This window comes from Ursus arctos, unplaced genomic scaffold (genome assembly GCF_023065955.2).
Source record: "Ursus arctos isolate Adak ecotype North America unplaced genomic scaffold, UrsArc2.0 scaffold_5, whole genome shotgun sequence".
NCBI classification, from domain to species: Eukaryota; Metazoa; Chordata; class Mammalia; order Carnivora; family Ursidae; genus Ursus; species Ursus arctos.
The window spans coordinates 39282500-39302401 of record NW_026623067.1 but is presented as its reverse complement, the minus strand read 5'-3'; the positions used below and the strand labels follow the sequence as shown (position 1 = coordinate 39302401).

The window sequence follows — 19902 nt, the reverse complement described above, 5'->3', positions numbered from 1 at the left end:
GAACTCCTCTTCCACCTTGTTTGCCAAGCTGTGGCCGCAGAGGCCTACTGTCAGCACTTCCGTGGCAGGCCTTTCCCACACAGGGCTTCCACCCAGGCTCCCTCAGCCCGACCTGTCTCCTCAACCTCCCTCAGGCTCACTGCTTCTCAGATTTCAGGTCTGAACTCGGACCCCCTCCCAGCACTTATCACAGCCTCAAATTGCACGGTCTGTCTCCTCAAAAGATGGTGAGCTTCACAAGGGCAGGGAATGCTGTCTGTCTCTCACCACTGAGTCCCCAGAGGCAGGGCAGGCTCCTACACAGAATAATATGTGAATGCATGAATGAATGAATGAATGAATGAATAGAAACGAAGAATATATGCACACATTTCTCATAACACTTGCCCTGAACCTCTCTTTAGGTTCCAAGCAGAGGCAGAATATAATCCTCATTTACCTCCCAGACACTCTGCATTGCACTCTGCTTACAAATCAGGGGCTTTGCCCAGCCCAGGGCTGAGGGCTCCTCCATCCTCTCACCATATTACCAGGGCTGTGGTTTCTTCACCTCATCCTTCAGTAAAGCTGAGAAAAGACCAGGAATGGAACCCCATCTCTCGGCTAATTCCTCTAAATAAAGGAAACAGGACAGCAAACACACACTACCACCACCATCTTGCTTTCCTTTGATAGTTTAGAAAGGATGTATTTACTGCCATCTTTTTAATTGTTCAAGCAAGTCCCAGAGTACTGGCTGCAAAATTACAACTCCAACTTCCCTTGTTTAATGTGCTTACATGACTTAACAAAAAAAACAGGCTTTATGTTTGTGATGCCGAGAAGGGGTGGTAGCAAAGTTAGGTTTAGAGAGTTATGTTGCAGAGATCTAGAAAATCAGCTCCACATTTACTAGATCTTCCATTGAGCAGGTACAGGACTCTTGCCCTCAATTTCTTTCTACATCTGACAAATGGGAATAATGATACTGAATTCAAGACCAGCAAAGGTCAGTCCTAAACAACTGTCCTACCAAAGAGTTTTTCTTTTGGCTTTTAGTAAGGTCTTAGCCCTGAATGGCTGTGGACCTCTGGGGGGGGGGGGGGGCTCTGCCCCCAGGAGCTAAATAAGTAAATCACACTGCAAAGATACTTCTGAGTTGTAAGACGATATTTTAGACTGAGACTCTGTGACTTCGAGTTCTGGTGTGGGTTTGCAAAATGTCCCTTCACAGCCCATCTCCAGAGCCCCAGACCCAGCTCCAGCCCAAGGCCAGACCTCTGACCTGGACTAGAAGCCTTTCATTGGCTCCTCTGACAACAGCCAAGCACAGCCCTCCGATGGTGTAGGAAGAAAAAGACAGCCACAACCTCCCGGTCAAGCCAGAACACCAGCAAGACAAATTTACCGGGGATTCACGCCCTAGCCTAGCTCTTATTCTGGCATCAAAGCCAACCCACCCTCCCCCGACGCCTCCCAGGCTACAGTCTCCTCCGTTCCTGGGCGGAGCTGGACCTGCTGCTGTTGTGAGGGCTCCCTGCCTTCCTGGAGTCAGGCCTAATGGCGGGGGCTTTTCTTTTCAACAGCCTGGGCTGATGCGATACACCCCACCCCACACAGGATCATTAACTGCAACGAAAGGATCCCTGGCCATTTCCATTTCCTCCGCGGCTCAAGAACCCTCTTGTTATCTAATCCCAAGGCCACTCCGGCAGCATCCTCTGCTCGGCCGGCTCCACCCATACACCTGGCTAATTCTGGGCTGCTCCCGCTTCCCTGTAGGGTAGCTGATGGGGGTGAATGGGGATAGGCTCCCACTGCAGCAGAGGGCCGTGGCCTTCCGTGGACAGAGGCTCCTCAGGCCCGCGTCCCGTGAGAGTTGGGAAACGCAAAGGGGTGGAGAGGGGAGCAGCTAAGTCAGCGCAGCCTAGGGCGGGCAGGCGCGAAGGCACTGAGGACATTACACTGGGGTATGGCAGGGGGTGGGAGGTGGCGCTGCAAGGCCAGAGCCCGGCCTCTAGATGAGTAGCCAGCGTCGGCCCGGGGGCAGAGGGTACTGGAAATGGAAGAGGCCTCGGCCCCGTCGCTCTCCACACCCAAGAAATGGTGGAGTGGGGGGTGGGGTGGTCTGTACTCACTCAAGGAAGACTCAGTCTTAGGAATGGAACCAGATTCATTCAAGCAACCCCCACAATGCCCTTCCGTGCTAGGGACATTTGACATTTTAATTTTCGGTAAGCGCAGCTTCAAGACCCCTCCCCCCGACGCCCCTAGGCTAGAGAAAGGTAAGGCCCCACGCCGGGGTCTTCACGTCTCCCGCCCCGCCCCCCACGCCTGCGGCCGGTCGAGATCTCTAGATCTAGGTGAGTCCTCCCCACCCAGCACTTGGCCCAGGATTCAAAGGCCGCGGTGCCCCCCGCCCCCCAACGACACTGACGGTTCCTGCCCAGGCCCGCAGTGGCGTGAAGGTGGCCTTTACCTCCTCTCGCAGGCTGGGAGGGGGTACAGCCCGCGCAGCTGAGCCAGCTGCAGCAGTCTCCTCCGCCCTCCATTCATTAAAAAAAAAAAAAAAAAAAAAAAAAGCAACAACCACCTCCACCCCTTTTTGTAAAAGAACGACGGCCTCTGGAGGAGCTAGAGTCAGCCCCAGCAATCAGGGGTTAAGTTCTTTTCCGGCCCCCCATTCATAAAAAAAAAAAAAAAAAAAAAGGAGCGCGGCGCATGCGCGCGCGGGGTCTCTTGTGCCCACCCATTCATAGAATCGCGAACGGAGCGCGTGCGCACTGGAGCGCCCTTCCCTCCCATTCATAAAAAAGCCATTTTCCCAGGCAGTGGTTGCAACACCGCCGCGGAGGCAGCGAGAGGAGCTGACAGCGCGGAGCTGGCGCTGCGGTGCGCAAGGAGTCCTATCGCTTTCTCCCGCCGACGTCTGCGTGAACAGCGGCGTCTGACTCGCCCGGGTTCGGGGATTTACACAGGCGTGGAGCAATGCTTGTGGTTCTGCGGCTCCTCAAAGTAAGTCCCTGGCCGGTTTCGGGATCTGAAACTACCCCCTCTGAGTCGCGACACGACTCCCCCTCCGGCTGGGGCAAATGGTGCGCTATTTCTAGGCGCGCCTCAGTGTTCTTTCCCTCTCCCTGAGCCTCCTCGAGCTGCTGCGGTGTGCCGCAGCTCCCTGACGCCCTCGGCTGGGCCGGCACGGCGCCGGGGGTGCTCACAGCCTGGCACCGGAGTTTCCGACCCCGGGGCACTGCCAAGCCCGGCTTCCCCACTCTGCGACTCAGGAAGCCCCGTGCGTGTCCCGGGAGTTTGCTTCTGGCCTGGTTTCTTTCCCCCTGCCACCACCCGCCTCGAGCGTTGGAATGGAAGGCTCTGGGCTCGGTCAGGAGCCACCTCTTGGGTCCGGCGGGCGCTCTTGCCCTGGGCGGCTTGCCCACCCCGGGCTCCGTGCCCACGGTGCCAGCTCTGCCCAGATCTCCCCAGCCCACTGCAGCGGCCTATGCTCGACGTAGGTTTTTCTTTTCCCTTCGGAGACGTTACGGACTGGGTTTTGTACCTTTCTGCCGCCTCCTCGATGGTCAGCACGGAGATGACCCGGGATTGGGCATTTCTGCTCCCTCTCTTTGACGAGGCGGTTCCTCGCCGTCTGACCTTTGCTCTGCTGCTGCATTTTATGCTGTGCAACTGCCTTTCAGTTGCCTTTCCCTTCCCGGGTCTCTGCAAGGCCAGAGGCCCCTCTGCCTCCTCGTGCCTCCCTTCGCCGGGCACCGAGCTGTGCCAGGCCCCGGGGCCGGGCCGCGCTGGGGCTGTGGTGGGGGCTGAAGGTGCGTTTACATAACGCCGGGCGTGTGGGAGCTGGAGAAAGAGGTTGCATGCGTAGGAGAGATAAGGTTCCCGCTTTCCCTTCTTCTTGGTGGTACCAGGCTTGACATCACCGAGACGAGAGGAAGATAGAGACGGTACGTTCTGAAAATTCTGAATCTCCCAAGGCCACAGGGGCAAAAAAGGGGGGGCAAAGGCGGGTTTGGGCAGCCAGGGCAGCTTGAGCTTGGCTTCATCACTGGGGCCAGGGCTGTGCCCAGCTCCCCCTCCATGCAGACGATCAAAAAGCATTTAGACAGTAGCTGCTCTTGTGCAAGAAGACGATTTCTCAATTCTCTTTGATTGGGGCTGGGGGTTGTGGGCAGAGAAGGCAAGAAAAGCGAAAATGGTTGCATGGCTTGACGGCTGAGCGATGGACGGAAAAGCAAACTAGGCTGGAGGGGCTGGATGGTGGTGATTAGAGGGGAGAGCTGCTGGCTGCCTCATTCTCCAGCTGCTGGATGGGCATCCATATTGCCAAGCCTGGGTGAGGGCAGCAGGCTGCGTTCTGGCACATTGAGGCTCCGGGAACCCCCCAGGCATGGTTAGCGCTGAAAGGAAAGATGTGGGTTCAGTGGGGTGCTCAGATCCAGTGGGAACCCCCACTTTCCTGCCTCCACTTCAGTGGCGTGATTCTCTCGTTCGGGGAGGGGCGGGAGCAAGTGCACGCCTGCCTGGTTAGCTGACCAAGGCTCTCCAATCTTCCTGATGAGCCCCTCGGGGATACAAAGATGGAAGGTGAAGGCCTAGAGCATTTAGGAAATACGGCCTTATCAATCTCTTAATAAGCTCAGTCTGGTCTGCGGCCCTACCCAATATTGCGCTGGTGATTTCACAATGTTTAGAGTTCTCTGGATCTTCGCATGAATGGAGCATAAACATCTGAATTGTTCAGTTTTTTTTCCTTTAGTCTGTGGGTGTGGGGTGGACAAGGAGAGGGAAGGCTGCAGTTGACCCCTTTAACACTGTGTTTCAGCAGAAGGGTGGGAAAGACGTAGACTTGTCCAGTGTGAAATCTAGTTTCCTCTCTTTGCCAGCCCTTGGGAGCTACCTCACTTGCCAGCAGGCTTCAGGCAAATACATTAATGTGAGCAGTGCACACAATGACCAACTGAGATGCTGCGACTGGCCAGTACCTACTAGGAGGCATTTTGATGGCATATTTCTGCAATCTCCATGATGGAAAAATGTTGGTCAGTTAGGGTGAGGAAGATTTTCATAAGACATCTCTTATTTTCCTTTTTTAGATTCTGAACCCAGGAGTCATTCCCCTTTTTGTGGAGTGGAAGTCCTCCTCATTCCCACCACCTTTTCCAGATTACCATCATTTTTAAATGACAACATTTCCTTAAAGCTTTGGTTAGGCTTTGGGAGGAGACAGAACACATAAACTAGAATGATTCCTGGCTAAGCAGGACAGAAACTGGGGGCTAGTGAGCATTTGGAGCTTACAGATGCCATTTTTGTTTAAATCCTTCCAGAATAGGTAGAGAGATGAGGCTCTTTGGTATTCCACCCTCTGTCCAGCATATTCTTTACCCACTCCTCCATGTCCATCCCCATCCCCCACTCGCTTCGGTAAACCTGACACAGTCTTTACCCTGAGGTTTGGCTGACTTGAATAACAAATGAAGGCAGCCTTTCAAAGCAAAATTTGAAAGTGAGCGATTTAAAAATAAAGGGAGGAAAAAACACCCATTAACACCTTCAGAAGTGGCCCTCGGGAGGGGTATTGCTTTGCAGTTTAATACTTTGGGATAACACACGGGGACTTTGCATCCAATTCCTGATGGTAGCCCCTTGGTGTGACATCTTCTAGCCCCAAGTATGGGGCTCCCATAGCATTTTTCTTTCCTCAGGCCATCCTCTTGGGTAGGACCCAGATGTTTGTACCAAGGAGGTTTGGAAAGGAGCTGCCTTTCTTTAGTCAGAGTTCAGTGTTCTTAGAGAGTTAAGGCATTTAATCTGGTTCTGAATCCAGAGTGCCTGTCACGTTGCCGCTGAGTTGGAAGTTCCCTTGTGAGGAAAACTTAACAGGAGTCTTGCATAAACCTGGATTTAGGGATACAGTTGAAAAATTTGGATTGGGGTGTAGATACGAAGGTGTTCGTAAGGAAAGGGGGATGGCAAGAGTGAAGTTTCCATTTCATAGCAAACCTGCATCTCCCTGGTGGAAGGGAAAACAGTGACCCGTTGGAATATGTTTTTAGTCTTTCAAAAGAGCCAGAGGAAGAAGGTGATGAAGAGCAACATACAGAAAACTCTATTACTCCTTTCAGACCAAGCCAGGTCAGAGCAGATGAGTAGCTAGGAAACCTGCTAGCTAGGCTTGGGCCTTAGTGTCCCCATCTGCAGAGTCGGGGAGGGGCAGAGGAAAGGAACTTCCCAAGGGGGCTGTGCTGTGCTGTGCTGGGCATCTCAAATGAGGACCTGGTTGTAAGGGAGCTACTTCCTACACAGGAGGTGTGGGGTGTTGCATGAGGTTAGAGGCGGGGTATTCTTGGCTGTCAGGGGTCTGGGGCCACCCTGCAGATCCGGACAGCTGACAAGGCTGGGGATGTATCCGGGACATGTGGCTGGGTTAAGAGGCTCCACCATTCAGCTGTGATCATGATTGTTCTTTCCAAGGACAGTGGAGGAAGCAAGGGCACTGGGGGGGGGGGGGGGAGCACAGATGTGCTGGATCTAGTGGAGAAGGGAAGAGGCCCTTCTGGGGCAGGTGGCCATTTGCCGAAGAGTAGTTTCCCTTGTCCGGTAGTCTTTATTTTTCTGGTTGGGAGAAGGGGGGAGTCATCTCCTGCCCCATCCCAGGAGTAAACTAAAATCTATTATGAGGAATCTATTATTAGAGTCTCTTAGAAATCTCTGGTGGAGGGTGATGAGATAAATTATCTTGGTGTCAGTGAGAGGGGCCCCTCCCTTGGGGTCTAAGTTTCTGTTCCTCTCCAAACTTTGATGTGGGCTAGGAGTTCCCAAACTGCTGGTGACTAACGGGCTTCTTCTAGCCCCATTCTTTTCTCACTCTTGACTTCTAGTATCCTTTTAAGGGGAGCTGAGCAGATAACCATGAAACCAACATTTAAAGCCAGTTAGATTAGCCCAGAGCCAAGTACAGCAAGACCGCTCCCACAAATCCCTGTGCTGGAGCTTTGGCGCTCAGCTGACTGGTTCTGCAGCTGACTGATTGTGTATGAGGAAGAGGAGAGGGTTGGGAACTGCTAGCTGGTAATGGGACAAAGGGATGAAAAATAGCTGTTTTCTTTTGTGATCTCTAAAGGCTTATGACCAGAGGTGAGCTCATTAGTGCTGGTGCTGGAGAGGGGTGGGGGAGCAGCAAGGATTCACAGAGATACCCAGCTGCGTCAATGCTTTGTTCTCCCACAGGGGCTGTTCTCTGTAGAGATAGTCTTCCTCAGTGGGGTGTATGGAAGGCAGGTCCCTGGCTTTCCTCACGACCACTACCACCTACCCCAAACACCTTTTAAAGTTTTTTTGAAGCAATAAGGCATTATTTGGTTGGAGTTTAATTAACTAAACTGGGATGTTGTCACAAAGAACCAAGTGGTAGTGGTGGGGGGGATCCCTGGCAGCCTAGAGACCTTTTCTTCTTAACTGATAAAGGGTTAAACAGCCTTTGCCGGGAGGACCTGCCGAGACTGAATGGAGCAGTGCAGAAATGGCCCATTCATTCAGAGCCTCTTGCCAGTCTGTCATGTGCTGACCTATAGTTTTGAAAGCACAACTGTCAGGTTTTCGAAGTACTTCCCAACTCCTCTTCCCAGGGTAAGTCAAGGGAAAGGGGTGGGTGGCTGGCGTAGACCTTTAACACACTCCTTGATTCTTTTCAGCCAGGCTGCCTTGTGAGGTGCGCGTCCTGATGCTCAGCCCCTCCCACAGGTACACACGCCATAGACCGCCAAGTGGCAAAGACAGAACTGTGTGCTCTGGGCTTTTCAGTATCCTGCTGATTCAGTGTTCTAGGACTGGCTTCTGGCTTCCTCTTAACTCAGGCCCGTCCCTCCCCCACAGACCTAGAACAGAAAGCCCCATCTGAGAATGTGCCCTAGGGACCCTTAAGTTCAGCTTTGTAGGAGAGAGGAGAGGGAATTCCCTCCCATGCCAGGGCTTCCTTTTAGAGACTGCTTTGTGGTGAGATCCTACAAGTGAGACTTTAAAAAAACTAAAAATGAACACATTTAGTAAAGCAGCGGTGTATGAGGTGACAGAAGGGATGGTAAAGAAAACTGAATTGGAAGCAAAGGTAACTTGAGCTCTGGGCCTTCCTGTAATGACAGATTTCATTCCCCTCCACTCTGCACAGTGAGAATTCCCTTGGGGGGGGCAATCTGATGTAACCCCTCTCTGGCTTCATTTCCCTGCTGGTTTGGTTAAGAGCCCTGCGAATGGCCTGATGAGGCTCCCTGAGGGCTGGTGACAGACTGGGGAGACTAGTAGAGTTCATGGCTGTGAAAGTGATCAGTGCTTTCCTATCTTTACGTGAATACCCAGATGTTACTGTAAGTCAGGGCTGTGGGGCTGAGGTTGCAGACTCTGGAGCCTTTGCTGCCTGGGTTCAAATCATGCCCTAATCACTTGCCAGCATTAATGACCCTTTTTTCTTCATTTCTTCCTTGCAAAATGGGTGTTGTTCTCCACCGTGATAGTATGAGGATTAAATGAGAAAATCGCTGAGGGCTTAGCACAGACAGCCTGACACAAAGATATGTTTCATAAATATTAGCTGCTTCCACAGTTATTATTATTTATTATGAGAAGTTGGGAGTGGAGGTAAAAGTTTCCTTTCCTCATGCTAATCCATAATAATGCCACCTAAAACTCGATAGAGGTGCTTCTCTAAGTGGAGTGCTGGCTTTGTTTCTCTGTCCACGGTCTTCCAAATTGGCCATCAGTCTTCCAGAGAGCCTAAATGAGGCAAAGCCTCTCCTCTCTCCTATTTATATTATAAATCTCTTCCTTCCTTGCAGGGGAAGCAGAGAGTACATATTAAACTGCACTTAAGTTCGTCAGCATTGCTTAGCAGGTTGGAGGCTGGGTGTGTCCCAGTGAGTAGAGATTGATCTTCTAAACCAACTGCGGGTTGGTTTTTTGTTTTTTGGGGTTTTTTTTGGTTGTTTTGTTTTGTTTGCTTTTTTGAGACTTCATTTAGCTCTGCTGAGGGGTTATCAAACAGGCTTCTGGGGAAGTAGTTTTTCTTTGTCAGCCAGGTGAATTCAGCCCTCCCGTGGAAGTCCCTGCTAATGGGGAGGTAAGGCAATGAGGCTTGAGGACGGTTTTGAGCACTGCAACTCTGAGCCAGCCACTGGTTTTTGCTGAGCTAGTAACTGGAAAGAATCTGACATCAGGGTTATAATAGGGAAGATGCATTTTGGAATATGCCTGCTGGAGCCATCTTGGATGGAGCATGTCCCAAGAGAGCTGAGTCATCATGGACCAAGCTCCCACCCCCATGTCTGGCCCCAGCTGCAAGCCCAGATGTTTGACAGCCACCTCTGGAGGGTGATGGGAGCCTGCTAAGGCCAAACATCCCATTGCCTGCAGGCGCTGTGCCCACCCTGGCATCCTGGTGGGACTTTTCCATTAATGTGCCTTCTGATTCCAGGGCCTATTAAAATCCTTGAGCATTGCCCATGCCTTTTGTTTTATCCACAAAAAAATGTGGCTGTTTTTAAGAATCCCAGGAATAGAACTGGGGGAAGAAGAGTGGATAATTTTCTTCTTTCCCCTTTTTCCAACAGCATGGCAAGTCCCAGTCCTAGTCCTAAGAGACAAAAGCCCCAACTACATGGGGGCAATACAGCCTTCAAACTGCCACTGACAGTTTTGTTGGCAAGACCCTGAGCATTCATGACCCAAGCTTCTGGAATAAGGGAATCATGTTGTCTTTGTCCAGGGTGGGAGTTCAGGCTAAAGGACCTCTTGGCTGGTGCCAGAGTCTTATCCTGTGCCTCCGTCAGCATTTTCCATTCTTGTGCCCAGTCACACCTTTTCCTCCAGGCAGAGTCCCCGTGGTGGGGACCTGGGGTTCCTAACCTTTGTCTGTTGACCTAAACCCATTTCTAGAAGCAAGGCTTTGGAGGCCCTGCAAAGAATAAGTGGGCTAAGGTAGCATTCCCCTGAAGTTCTGCCCCATAGTTGGCTGGATCCTTGGAAAAATGCCTCTCCATAGATGCATATTTGACATCACCCCCACCCAGCCCTGACTGCAGGGTCCCTATAAGAGGCTGCCTTGGTAAATGACCATTCTTGGTGGCAGAAGTGCCAGACACTTAAGGCTCACTCTGCTGCAGGGAAGTCTCCCATTTGAAGAAGATACTCCCCCTTCCTCTGGAGGGAATGTGGGGATAGGAGGCAGGTGTTGCCATTAGGTAGACTTTCCCCCACATGAGGAAAACTGCACAGAAGTCCCAGCATCTTTTAAGTACGTAGAGCCATGGGAGCAAAGCCAATAATACATACCCTATGCAAATGGAAAATATCAGTTGACTGAGCACTGAGCCTTACGGAAAAGACTTGATGCTTTTTTGCATTTGCAGTATAGATGAAATACAGATGAGAACCCTGTGGATAAAGTTCCCTTTTATCCCCTTCATGAACTTTGCATCTAGAGCTAGCTCTTTTTTTTTAGACAGGTCAGAAAGCATCTTAGAAGCCCTTCCCCACCAATTTCACCATTTCTGATCAAATATTGTTTCCAAGTAGGGGAGTATAAAGTTGAGCTGCCTGAATGCCTTTTCTGCCCTCCTCTTCATTCCTCAATGTAAACATTGATAAGTATTGATGAGTCACCTGGGGCAAGGTGTCATTCCCCTATGATTTGAGTACTGGGATAGGCCAACTGTGTACCCAGTCTGGAGGGGCAGGGGATTAACTGAAAATGGAAACCTATCCACCCCCCCTTCTTAGCATTACCTCTGAGGACAGATGAACCTGACGGCAAAGGTGCAGGCGCCGCGCTCTCCTAATGAGAACATCATTAGCATCATGAAAAGCATTTACCACACTCTACCCCGTAACAGATTAATTCAGTGGTCTGTTCCTTTTTTTAAGACCATTATCTTTGCCTTCTATCCGCACCTTGTTCTGTCTCACACCCCCACCCCCCAGTGGACTCTTCCCAGAGTCTAATCTTTCTCTTGGATTCCAAATTGTGTCCCCTTGGGCAGAGGTCTTGGCCTTCTGCTGCTATTTCTTTAAATTGATCTCCAGCCGAATTCCGAATGTAAAGGTCAGCAGGCGAGGAAATGGCACTTCTAATAGAAAACAATGTGCACTTTCTAAATTTGAACCAAGTCGTTTCCGCTCTTTGATTTAAGTGACTTCCTGGGGTTCCGTGTCAGGCACTGCAGTTGAATCTCTGGCGGGATTCCAACTTAAAATTGCACTCTCTCGGTGAAATTAGAAACTGATCCAGAGTTGGCTTAGCTATTCTAGTAAATAGCATTTAGGCTGAATGTTCAGCTCAGCACTTGGAAATGGGTGATTTGAGTGCCCCTCGAGAGGATTACCCATCCAACTTGTCAAAAGTGCACCTAGCAAGGGGTTATTAGACTGTGGAGGTTGCTGCTCTTAGAAGTGGTGGTAATAAGTTAATATCCTGGATGTACAGGCATCACATACAGCCCTTCTTTCTCTTTTGACTTCGTGAAGTAAAGGCTTTTGTTTGTCCAGCTGATACACACTCTATAGGAGCTTACAGGGGCTATCTGTCATGGTCACTACATCCTCAGCACAATGCCCAGCGCACAGTCCTTTGCGTGTTCAGGAAATCTAAGCTGATGCTCTCTGGAATAGTGACAGATTACTGGCAAGGCAAGACGCTAGATACTGGATAGTATTTTCTCATTTAATCCTTACAAGAACCCATTTTAGAGATGACAAAACTAAGGCATAAAGGTTTACAGAACCTTATTTATAGTAACACTGCTGGGCAGGGATGAGAAATCAAACTTGGATCTGATTCCAGAGCTTGTGTTTATTATAACCACTGAGCTATCTTATCTTAAAAATAGAGCATATTTCACTGTTGCAAGAATCGGTTTGGTCGTGCTAGGTTTGAACCCTGCTGAGTTCTGTTGATAGTTTTGTGTGCCTTTGGATCAAGTTTCTTTGAACATCCATTTTCTGTAACTACAGAAGGGATAATAATAGTAGTTACATTTTAGAGTGAAGAGTCAATGACATAATATATATGGTGCTTAGCAGAGTGTGTGGCTCATTAAGTGCTGAGTAAGTGTTATTTCTACCACTCCCTATTAATTGTTACTAATCATCTAAGCCTCCATGCTGGAGAGTCCACTGAGAGAATCCAGTTCCCATTTCATTTGTATTCCCAAGGACCTGACGTGGGGGGGGGGGGGGGTGTTAACAGGCCAAGTAACTGATGCCTGGAATCCACTCTCTCTTCCTTTTCCCCACCTCCCCCCACCCAGGGCCCCTAGAAGCCTGTTCCTCTGCACAGTCCAGGACCTCCAGCCCCATGGAGCCCCCGATCCCACAGAGCGTCCCCTTGACTCCCAGCTCAGTCATGGTCCAGCCCCTACTTGACAGCCGTATGCCCCACAGCCGCCTCCAACACCCACTCACCATCCTCCCCATCGACCAGATGAAGACCAGCCATGTGGAGAACGACTACATAGACAATCCTGGCCTGGTGCCCCCTACTGGCCCTAAGCGGACCCGGGGTGGGGCCCCAGAATTGGCCCCGACGCCTGCCCGCTGTGACCAGGATGTCACCCACCACTGGATCTCCTTCAGCGGGCGCCCCAGCTCTGTGAGCAGCAGCAGCAGCACATCCTCTGACCAGCGGCTCTTAGACCACATGGCACCACCGCCCGTGGCTGATCAGGCCTCCCCAAGGGCTGTGCGCATCCAGCCCAAGGTGGTCCACTGCAAGCCACTGGACCTCAAGGGCCCGGCGCTCCCACCTGAGCTGGACAAGCACTTCTTGCTGTGCGAAGCCTGTGGGAAGTGTAAGTGCAAGGAGTGCGCATCCCCCCGGACACTGCCCTCCTGCTGGGTCTGCAACCAGGAATGCCTGTGCTCGGCCCAGACCCTGGTCAATTACGGCACCTGCATGTGCCTGGTGCAAGGCATCTTCTACCACTGCACCAACGAGGACGATGAGGGCTCCTGCGCTGACCACCCCTGCTCCTGCTCCCGCTCAAACTGCTGTGCCCGCTGGTCCTTCATGGGTGCCCTCTCCCTGGTGCTGCCGTGCCTGCTCTGCTATCTGCCCGCCACTGGCTGCGTGAAGCTGGCCCAGCGTGGCTACGATCGCCTGCGCCGCCCTGGTTGCCGCTGCAAGCACACGAACAGCGTCATCTGCAAGGCGGCTGCCGGGGACCCCAAGGCCAACAGACCCGACAAGCCCTTCTGACATTTTGGGTCGAAGCCCCGTGCTCCCCCTGAAAACCTGCTTCCCTTCTAACACCTGAGAAGACCACAGCGAGGCCAGAGGTTTTAGTGTTCTGAGGCTGACCTTGCTGGTCTGCCCACTCCCCACCCTCAGCTTCTGAAGATACGGAGACCACTGCCCACCCTCTTCCCCAAAAGGATGAAGAAGGACTTTGGGTTGTTGGGTTTTTTTTGTTTTTTTTTTTCCAGGGTCCTGGAACAGACAGTGGCAGGGGTGTGGTGTGGCTGGGGATGGGGGGAGTTCTTTTTCAGAAGACGGAACACAGATGTGGACACATATCCGGAAGTTGCAGCTGCTTGAATGCCTTCCCAGTCCCTCCTTCCCCCTCTCTCCCCACTCTTCCATTCTCTTTGGCTGCCGGGGAGGAATCATTAACTGAGTGACCAGGGAACCTTTGAAGAAGACCCTTGGAACCCTGACGTCCATATTTCTCTCCCCCCCTACCCCAGGTTGCCCCAACACCTGGGGGAAGGCGAAGACCCTGGCAGTCCCTGTTGTATATACTTGGGACCCCCTAAGAGTAGAGGCTCATTCCCCACTCTGCTGTCTGGAGCCGCAGATGGATTTAGGAGCCACTATACAGTGCATTTCTCCCTTCCAGCTTCATCACTAACTCTTGGGGGTGTTCTGCTCACAACACCGTCCTTCGGTTCTTACCGAGTCACAGACTCACCTGCCACTACGTGTCGCGAGTTCTCTCTACCCACATCCTTTCCAGAAATCTTACGGGTAGAGGAGGCCGGGGCGGCACACGCGAGACCAAATATCATTTTGCCAATGAGTCTGAGGCTGTGGTCTCTGGATCCAGTCATTATGTTTTTATAGAATAATTAAACCAGATGCTATAACGGTGTTTTAAAAAAATAATAATAATGAAACACTTGCTTCCTTTTGGGCCACCCCCAGGAAGGGCTGATTTCAAAATCTGGGGGGCGAGCAACCTTAAGGAACACAATCCCCCTTCCCACCAAGAAGAGGATTTTAACAGCAAAGAAGAGAGGCAACACCTCCCATTGGCAGTGTGACAGTAGAGCCAAGCTGGGTGTGGGTTCCTTCTCTTCCGATTCTGCTGCTTGCTGTCATAGCCTTTTGTGTACAGTGATGTGTCTGTATCTTTAATGTAAATAGATGATGAAAAAAGAGTCTATTTTAGTGTTAGGAAGCCCTGGCGGGGGAGTAAGAGCAAGGGGGGTGGGGCTTCTTGGGATTGAGCCCTGCTTCTGTGTGAGGCCACACCACCCCCTCCCAACAGCCCCCAAAGACGTAGCAACTCTTTCTCTCAAGGTGCTAAAGGACTCCCAAGTGCAGCACGTCCAGTGGGTAGGTACTTGTTGCATGCAAAAGCTATATTGTGTCTGGTCCTTCCTCCCCAGCTGTTGTGCAGGGGTTTTTGCTTTGTGTGATATTCTGTTGTCCCACCCCCATGAGAGGAAGTGGCCTGGGTCAGAAAAGCTACCCCAGGTGAAACTGGAAGTGCATTAGGCAGACCTTGTGTAGCATTTCCAGTTTGTTCTGTAGAAACAGAACTGCCTCCAGGAAGGAGGCAAGGAGGCAGGTAGCTGTGATTGGCATGCACCCAGTGCTTCTCAAGGACTTTTTTTTCCTTCTTGAAGAGTAGTAGTAACATCTTATGATTTAGAATAAGTTAATCGTAACCGTAGGTATTTATTGATTGGAGGAAAGGAGGGGAGGGTCTTATTATTTTAGGCTTTATTTATATAACATTTGCTAGCTTGTAAAAAGTATGAAATACTGCATCTGCGTTTTCTGAGGCTGATTCATGTAGCTAGCCTTGCCATAGTCGTGACGGATGTATGGATGTTCTTGCACAAATAGGAGGGAATGGTAGGAAAAACACATTCAGCCAACCACTTATACTAATTGAATGTATCAGATGTGTACTGAAGGGACTGGAGAGGTTTTCCTCAGAATAGGTGTGCAGAGGTTACCCCCTAAATGGAAGGGCACACATATACTCTTGGCAAGGCCTCAGAAATTTTCCCAGGGCCCCTCTCAAATGTCTCCATGGGAAACTTGACCCAGTGACAAGTTGCACTTTGGTGATCTTGGTGTTCTACACACCCATTCTGTGGAGAATTGATTTACATAAGCTGTGTATACACACACACACACACACACACACACACTACACACTACACACCTACCCCACCAACCCTCTATCTACATAGACCCTGTTTCCTGACAACCAACCTCCTGACCCCTGATGAACCCTGACTTTTTGTGTACATAGTTGTAAACACGATTTTTCTGGTTTGGGTTTTCTTTTTTTCTTCCCCCTGTTTTCTCCTTGTTCTTTTTGGTTTGCATTTAACCTGCTAGATGGATGTGTGCTGAGCTCCTGGTGTCCCCTGTGCTCAGTGGTAAAGGGAAGCAGTGAAGCAGCTTTGGTTCTCCCAGCTCTGTTGCAGGGCAAGCCCTCAGCATGTTTTTCTCAGCTTCTTGGCAAAAAAACAACAAAATTGGCTTGCCCGTGGGCCCTGGGGGCCAGTCAAGGGCCACTGAGGGACTGAACTCTCAGAAACAAGACATATTTCTCTGGGTGCTTCTGGCTGTTTGTGTTTCCGTCAGCAGTGGCTTGCTTGGCTGGATTGTTCCTCATCTTAACCTTTTTTGAAAAGGTTTGGTTTGAAAAGCTGGTTCCCACTTCTGTTCAACCTGGGGTAGGTGATGGTTCTGCCTGGAACTGGGGGTAGGGTCCAGAAGCCTGGGTTCAGGACACATGTCCTAGTAGGCCGTGGCTGCTCCCACCCTGAGGGTGGGTTTCTGAAGGCCCAACACTCCAAGCAGCATCCTGAGAACCGGCTCTGGGATAACCAAGACCTTCCCGATGGATGTTGGGGTGCAACAAAGGCTTCTCACAGTCCCCGGCTGAAAGGACGTGAAGACCAATCGCCGCCGCTGGTATGGGCCCCTTCACAGCCAACAGAAGTGGAAGACCTTCATGTGACACGTCTAGTTCTTCCAGAGCTGTGGAGTCTGCGTGGGTCCCCAATGTACCTCGAGTGGGGCCCAGTTAGATAATGACTGGCCCAAGTTTGCACAACATGGAAGGTATTGGTCGGAAGCAAACACCCAGTTTCTGTCACCTTGAAGCTTCATAGTCTCCCTCACTGCCCCAGGAGATGGCTGATGGAATCTGGGCAGCATGACTTTGCACTGTACAATTCACTAGGGCATCTCCCAAGCTTCACTGGCCTTCTGGTTCATGCCTTTGGTAAGCATTTCCATGCCCTCTGCTTACTGTGACAGTTGATGACGAATCTTGTGCTGCCATTTTTGCTGTGGGTAACTCCGTGTGGTGTACTATCTTGCTTTCTCTTCTCACTGCCCCACAGTTTGGCTTCGTGTTACAAACAGAAAAGCTGTCGAGGTTCCCACCCCACCACATTCCTACTTCATGTTCCCTCTTCACTGTAGCCCCCTCTCACCCCACAACAAAAGTTACCACAGAAGGTTTCCTTTGTATAGAATATTTATTTTGAAGCTCTATTTTAATAGTATTTATTTTAGAAAGTCTACTATTGTAAGAGTTCTTCTGTTTGTGAAGAAAAAAACAAGTTAAAAACTGAATGTACTGATCTAGAAAATATATATAAATATATATTGTTAAATATACACAGGACTGCCGTTTCTCGTGTGTTTCTATTCACACCCCCAACATCCTTGCCCCGCAAGACTCCCGAGTTTGTCAAAGAACACTCATCAAGTGGGAATGCATACTCCAGCTCTGGCAGGACAAAGGGGCAGAGAGGGGGCTCCTTGTGCCAGAACAGTCCCTTGTTCTGCTTCTAGGACACCCTGACAACCATTGGAGGAAAGCTTCACTTTCTCATATAGCTCAAGTTGGCCACGTGCTGCTACATCTTCCTCTGCTACACAGGACTGTACTTGTAACAGACAGATGACAAACCTAAACAGGAAGGCAGAGGAGGTAGGAGAGGGTCATCTGACCTGCCTAGTTTAGAAAAATTGTGCAGTTCTCTGCTTTGGGTAAGCCCTGGTGTCCCCAAAGCAGATTTCAATGCACAGAGACACAATGCTTTAAGAAGGCAAACAGAAAAGCCTTTGGTGGTTTCCTTATTTTCACCAGATTGGTGGATATTGTACAAAAGTATTTCCTTTGACTTAAGGAAGTCCTCCATCCATTTAATGCCTTGCCTTTGCCCTTCTAATGTACCTTCCACGTGCGTCCCTCTGCCCCCCACTCCATCCCCTCAAAAAAAAAAAAAAAAAACTGGTAGAGACTTGGCCACTTCTCATTTTATGTACCTAGGGGAACTTGAATTATTTTGAGCATGTGAACACCTGCCTCTTGTTTTCTGAAAGAAAAGGAGTTGAGTGATTAATGACTTTTTTTTCCTGTTGCCATTAAGCATGGGCACACAAGCAACAATAATGGGCGGGGGGGGGGGGCATGGAGGGGAGGAAGATAAGAATCCCGGGGTCAGTTCTGGTTTTCTCTGCAGTCATCAATTTCTGGCATCTTCCAATTCTTGGTTAAAGCCTCAGGTTCCTCTTGAGATAGCTAAACCCATTCCAAGGACCTCCTGGTCAATGCCAAAGGCGGCGCAAAGGATGTTTGTCCTCAGTGTGGTCCTGTCTGCTCTAGAACTTTAAAATAAAGATAAGCTTCAGCCTCCTTGGCCAGACCGTGTGGCCTGTCCCATTCCCAAATGAAGAAGAGTAATTGTGCTCCAGTCTTCCTGTTCGGACAAGGTAAGTGTCATACTGCAGGTAGTTTTCTTTTTAATCCCCAGTCCCAGTTGCTGTATATCAGGCTTTGATTCAGCCCTGGATTTCCTGATGCTTGTCCTGCCCCTGGTTTTACTTTGTCTTTCATATTCAGAGGTTAAAAATAACAAAAACATATGCAGGGTGTTGAGTGCTTAGAGTCTCACTAGGCCAAGTGCTGTTTGAACAAATATGCACCAGTTTTTTAAAAACTCGATGTCCAGAGAAAAAGTTCACATTTGCTTCATCTTTCCTTCCCTGACTGGCCCTTCCTCCCCTTGGTTCCCAGTATAAAATGGCTTTGGGTAATAATAATGGTTAGCATTTGCTGAATAGAATGGATTCTCTTTGCCGGGAATGGACCGATACACGGCAGACATTACTGTTAGCTGTCTGTTAGAGGTACAGACACAGGCTCAGAGACAAGGTCACATGCCCAAGACATGGTTGGGGGTGGATGGGGAAAACAGAGTTGAAGGCTTAGTCGCTCAATTTGTGTTAGAAGCAGAGGATAGAGTAAAAAGGCTCCCCAGTGACTGAATTTTAAAATAAGGGGGAAGAAGCAGAATTTCTACGGTCTCCACACTGACAACCACACATACTCCTAAGAGGCACTACAAGCCTGGTGCTCATTCCACAAAGAAGGGGGCATTGGTACCCTGCTCTGGGGGCAAAAAACAAGATCCCCCCTGGACTTAACTCTTCTATGGCCAGGAAGCCCCAAGCCATCCCTGTAGCTCCCCATCCATCCCCTCCAGCCTGCTGAACCCACAATTTGAAATGAGCTCCACTTTCCAAAGTACGTTTGTAAGGTAATCAAATGAACCCAGGCAGACCGACAGCTCCATGCTGGAGGTGTGTGCCAGATGAAAGCCGAGGGGACATTTTTAAGAGCCTGAAGTTTATTCGTCGGAACTTTAATAAAACAATATGTCCATGGCCTGGGGCAGGTATAATTTTCATAATTTATGGGTCTCTGAGACAGGAAGAGAGCTCAGGGTTTTATTGTGTTTTGCACGATAAATGGCATTCCAATTGTCTACATGATGTTCCTTAAGGACTCTCGACTGGCAGGAACACAGGCCTTCTGGAGCCCACCTGGGCCTCAAGGCCTGAGGCAAAGGATAATTATGAATACATCTGTATCTGTTAAGCAGTAGATGATTGACAAACTCCCTCGTTTCCTTCTGTCATTAGAAGACACTTCCTATGCCTACACCTACATTAACATTTAACTGTTGCAAGGTTTTTGGAACCCTCCCTGTTCCCTTCCTCTCCACCTTCTCCACCCTTGGGTCTGGCCTCTCCTTCTTGCCTTCGTGTACATGAAGAGACTCAGGTAAACTTAGCACTGGCTCCCCTCCCGGGGAATGGGAAAGAGGGAGTGGCCTCAGACTCTGAACAGAAAAATTTACCATCCACAAGGCAGGATAATGGAGCTCCAGATGACACTAATTGAGATCAGTAGTCAGAATACCTGGTAAGTCATCTGGTAAGCCATAAACAGGGTAACAAGAATCAAGTGGCCTTATGAAATCATTATAAATGCTACTGCTTCTGAGCAAAGATGCTGTTATTATCTACAGGCTTGAAAACAGTCAAGTTGGGCATATTTTAAAAAACTGAGGCTCAGAGAGCTTAAGTCATTTGCCCAAGGCTACACAGCTGATACGTGGTGGGCCTTCCCCCAGAGCCTGTGTACTGCATGATAAGGTCTTATTTTATAACTTCCAAATCCAACCCAAGTATCACTAAACCTTGGATATTTTCCTGTGTTCCAGAAAGGTTTCCTTCCACGTGTGCTTCTGTACAAGTTAGCAGAGTAGGTGATCTTTAACCAAGATTACATAGACTAATTGACAAGAGATTCGAAT

The 19902-nt window shown here is 50.0% G+C and overlaps 1 protein-coding gene across 2 annotated transcripts; it reads left to right on the top strand.

Annotated features, from left to right (window-relative positions):
• The first annotated feature begins 2812 nt into the window (after positions 1 to 2812).
• Positions 2813 to 16919, top strand: SPRY4 (sprouty RTK signaling antagonist 4). 2 transcript variants are annotated; one of them, XM_057306965.1, is made up of 2 exons: positions 2813 to 2994; positions 12291 to 16919. In XM_057306965.1, the coding sequence occupies exon 2, from the start codon at positions 12338 to 12340 to the stop codon at positions 13235 to 13237; it is 900 nt and encodes a 299-aa protein (XP_057162948.1). In that variant the 5' UTR covers positions 2813 to 2994; positions 12291 to 12337; the 3' UTR covers positions 13238 to 16919. The 2 variants fall into 2 exon arrangements, with proteins under 2 accessions (XP_057162948.1, XP_026354805.3); XM_026499020.4 differs by having other exon boundaries at positions 2978 to 3938.
• Positions 16920 to 19902: the final 2983 nt, after the last annotated feature.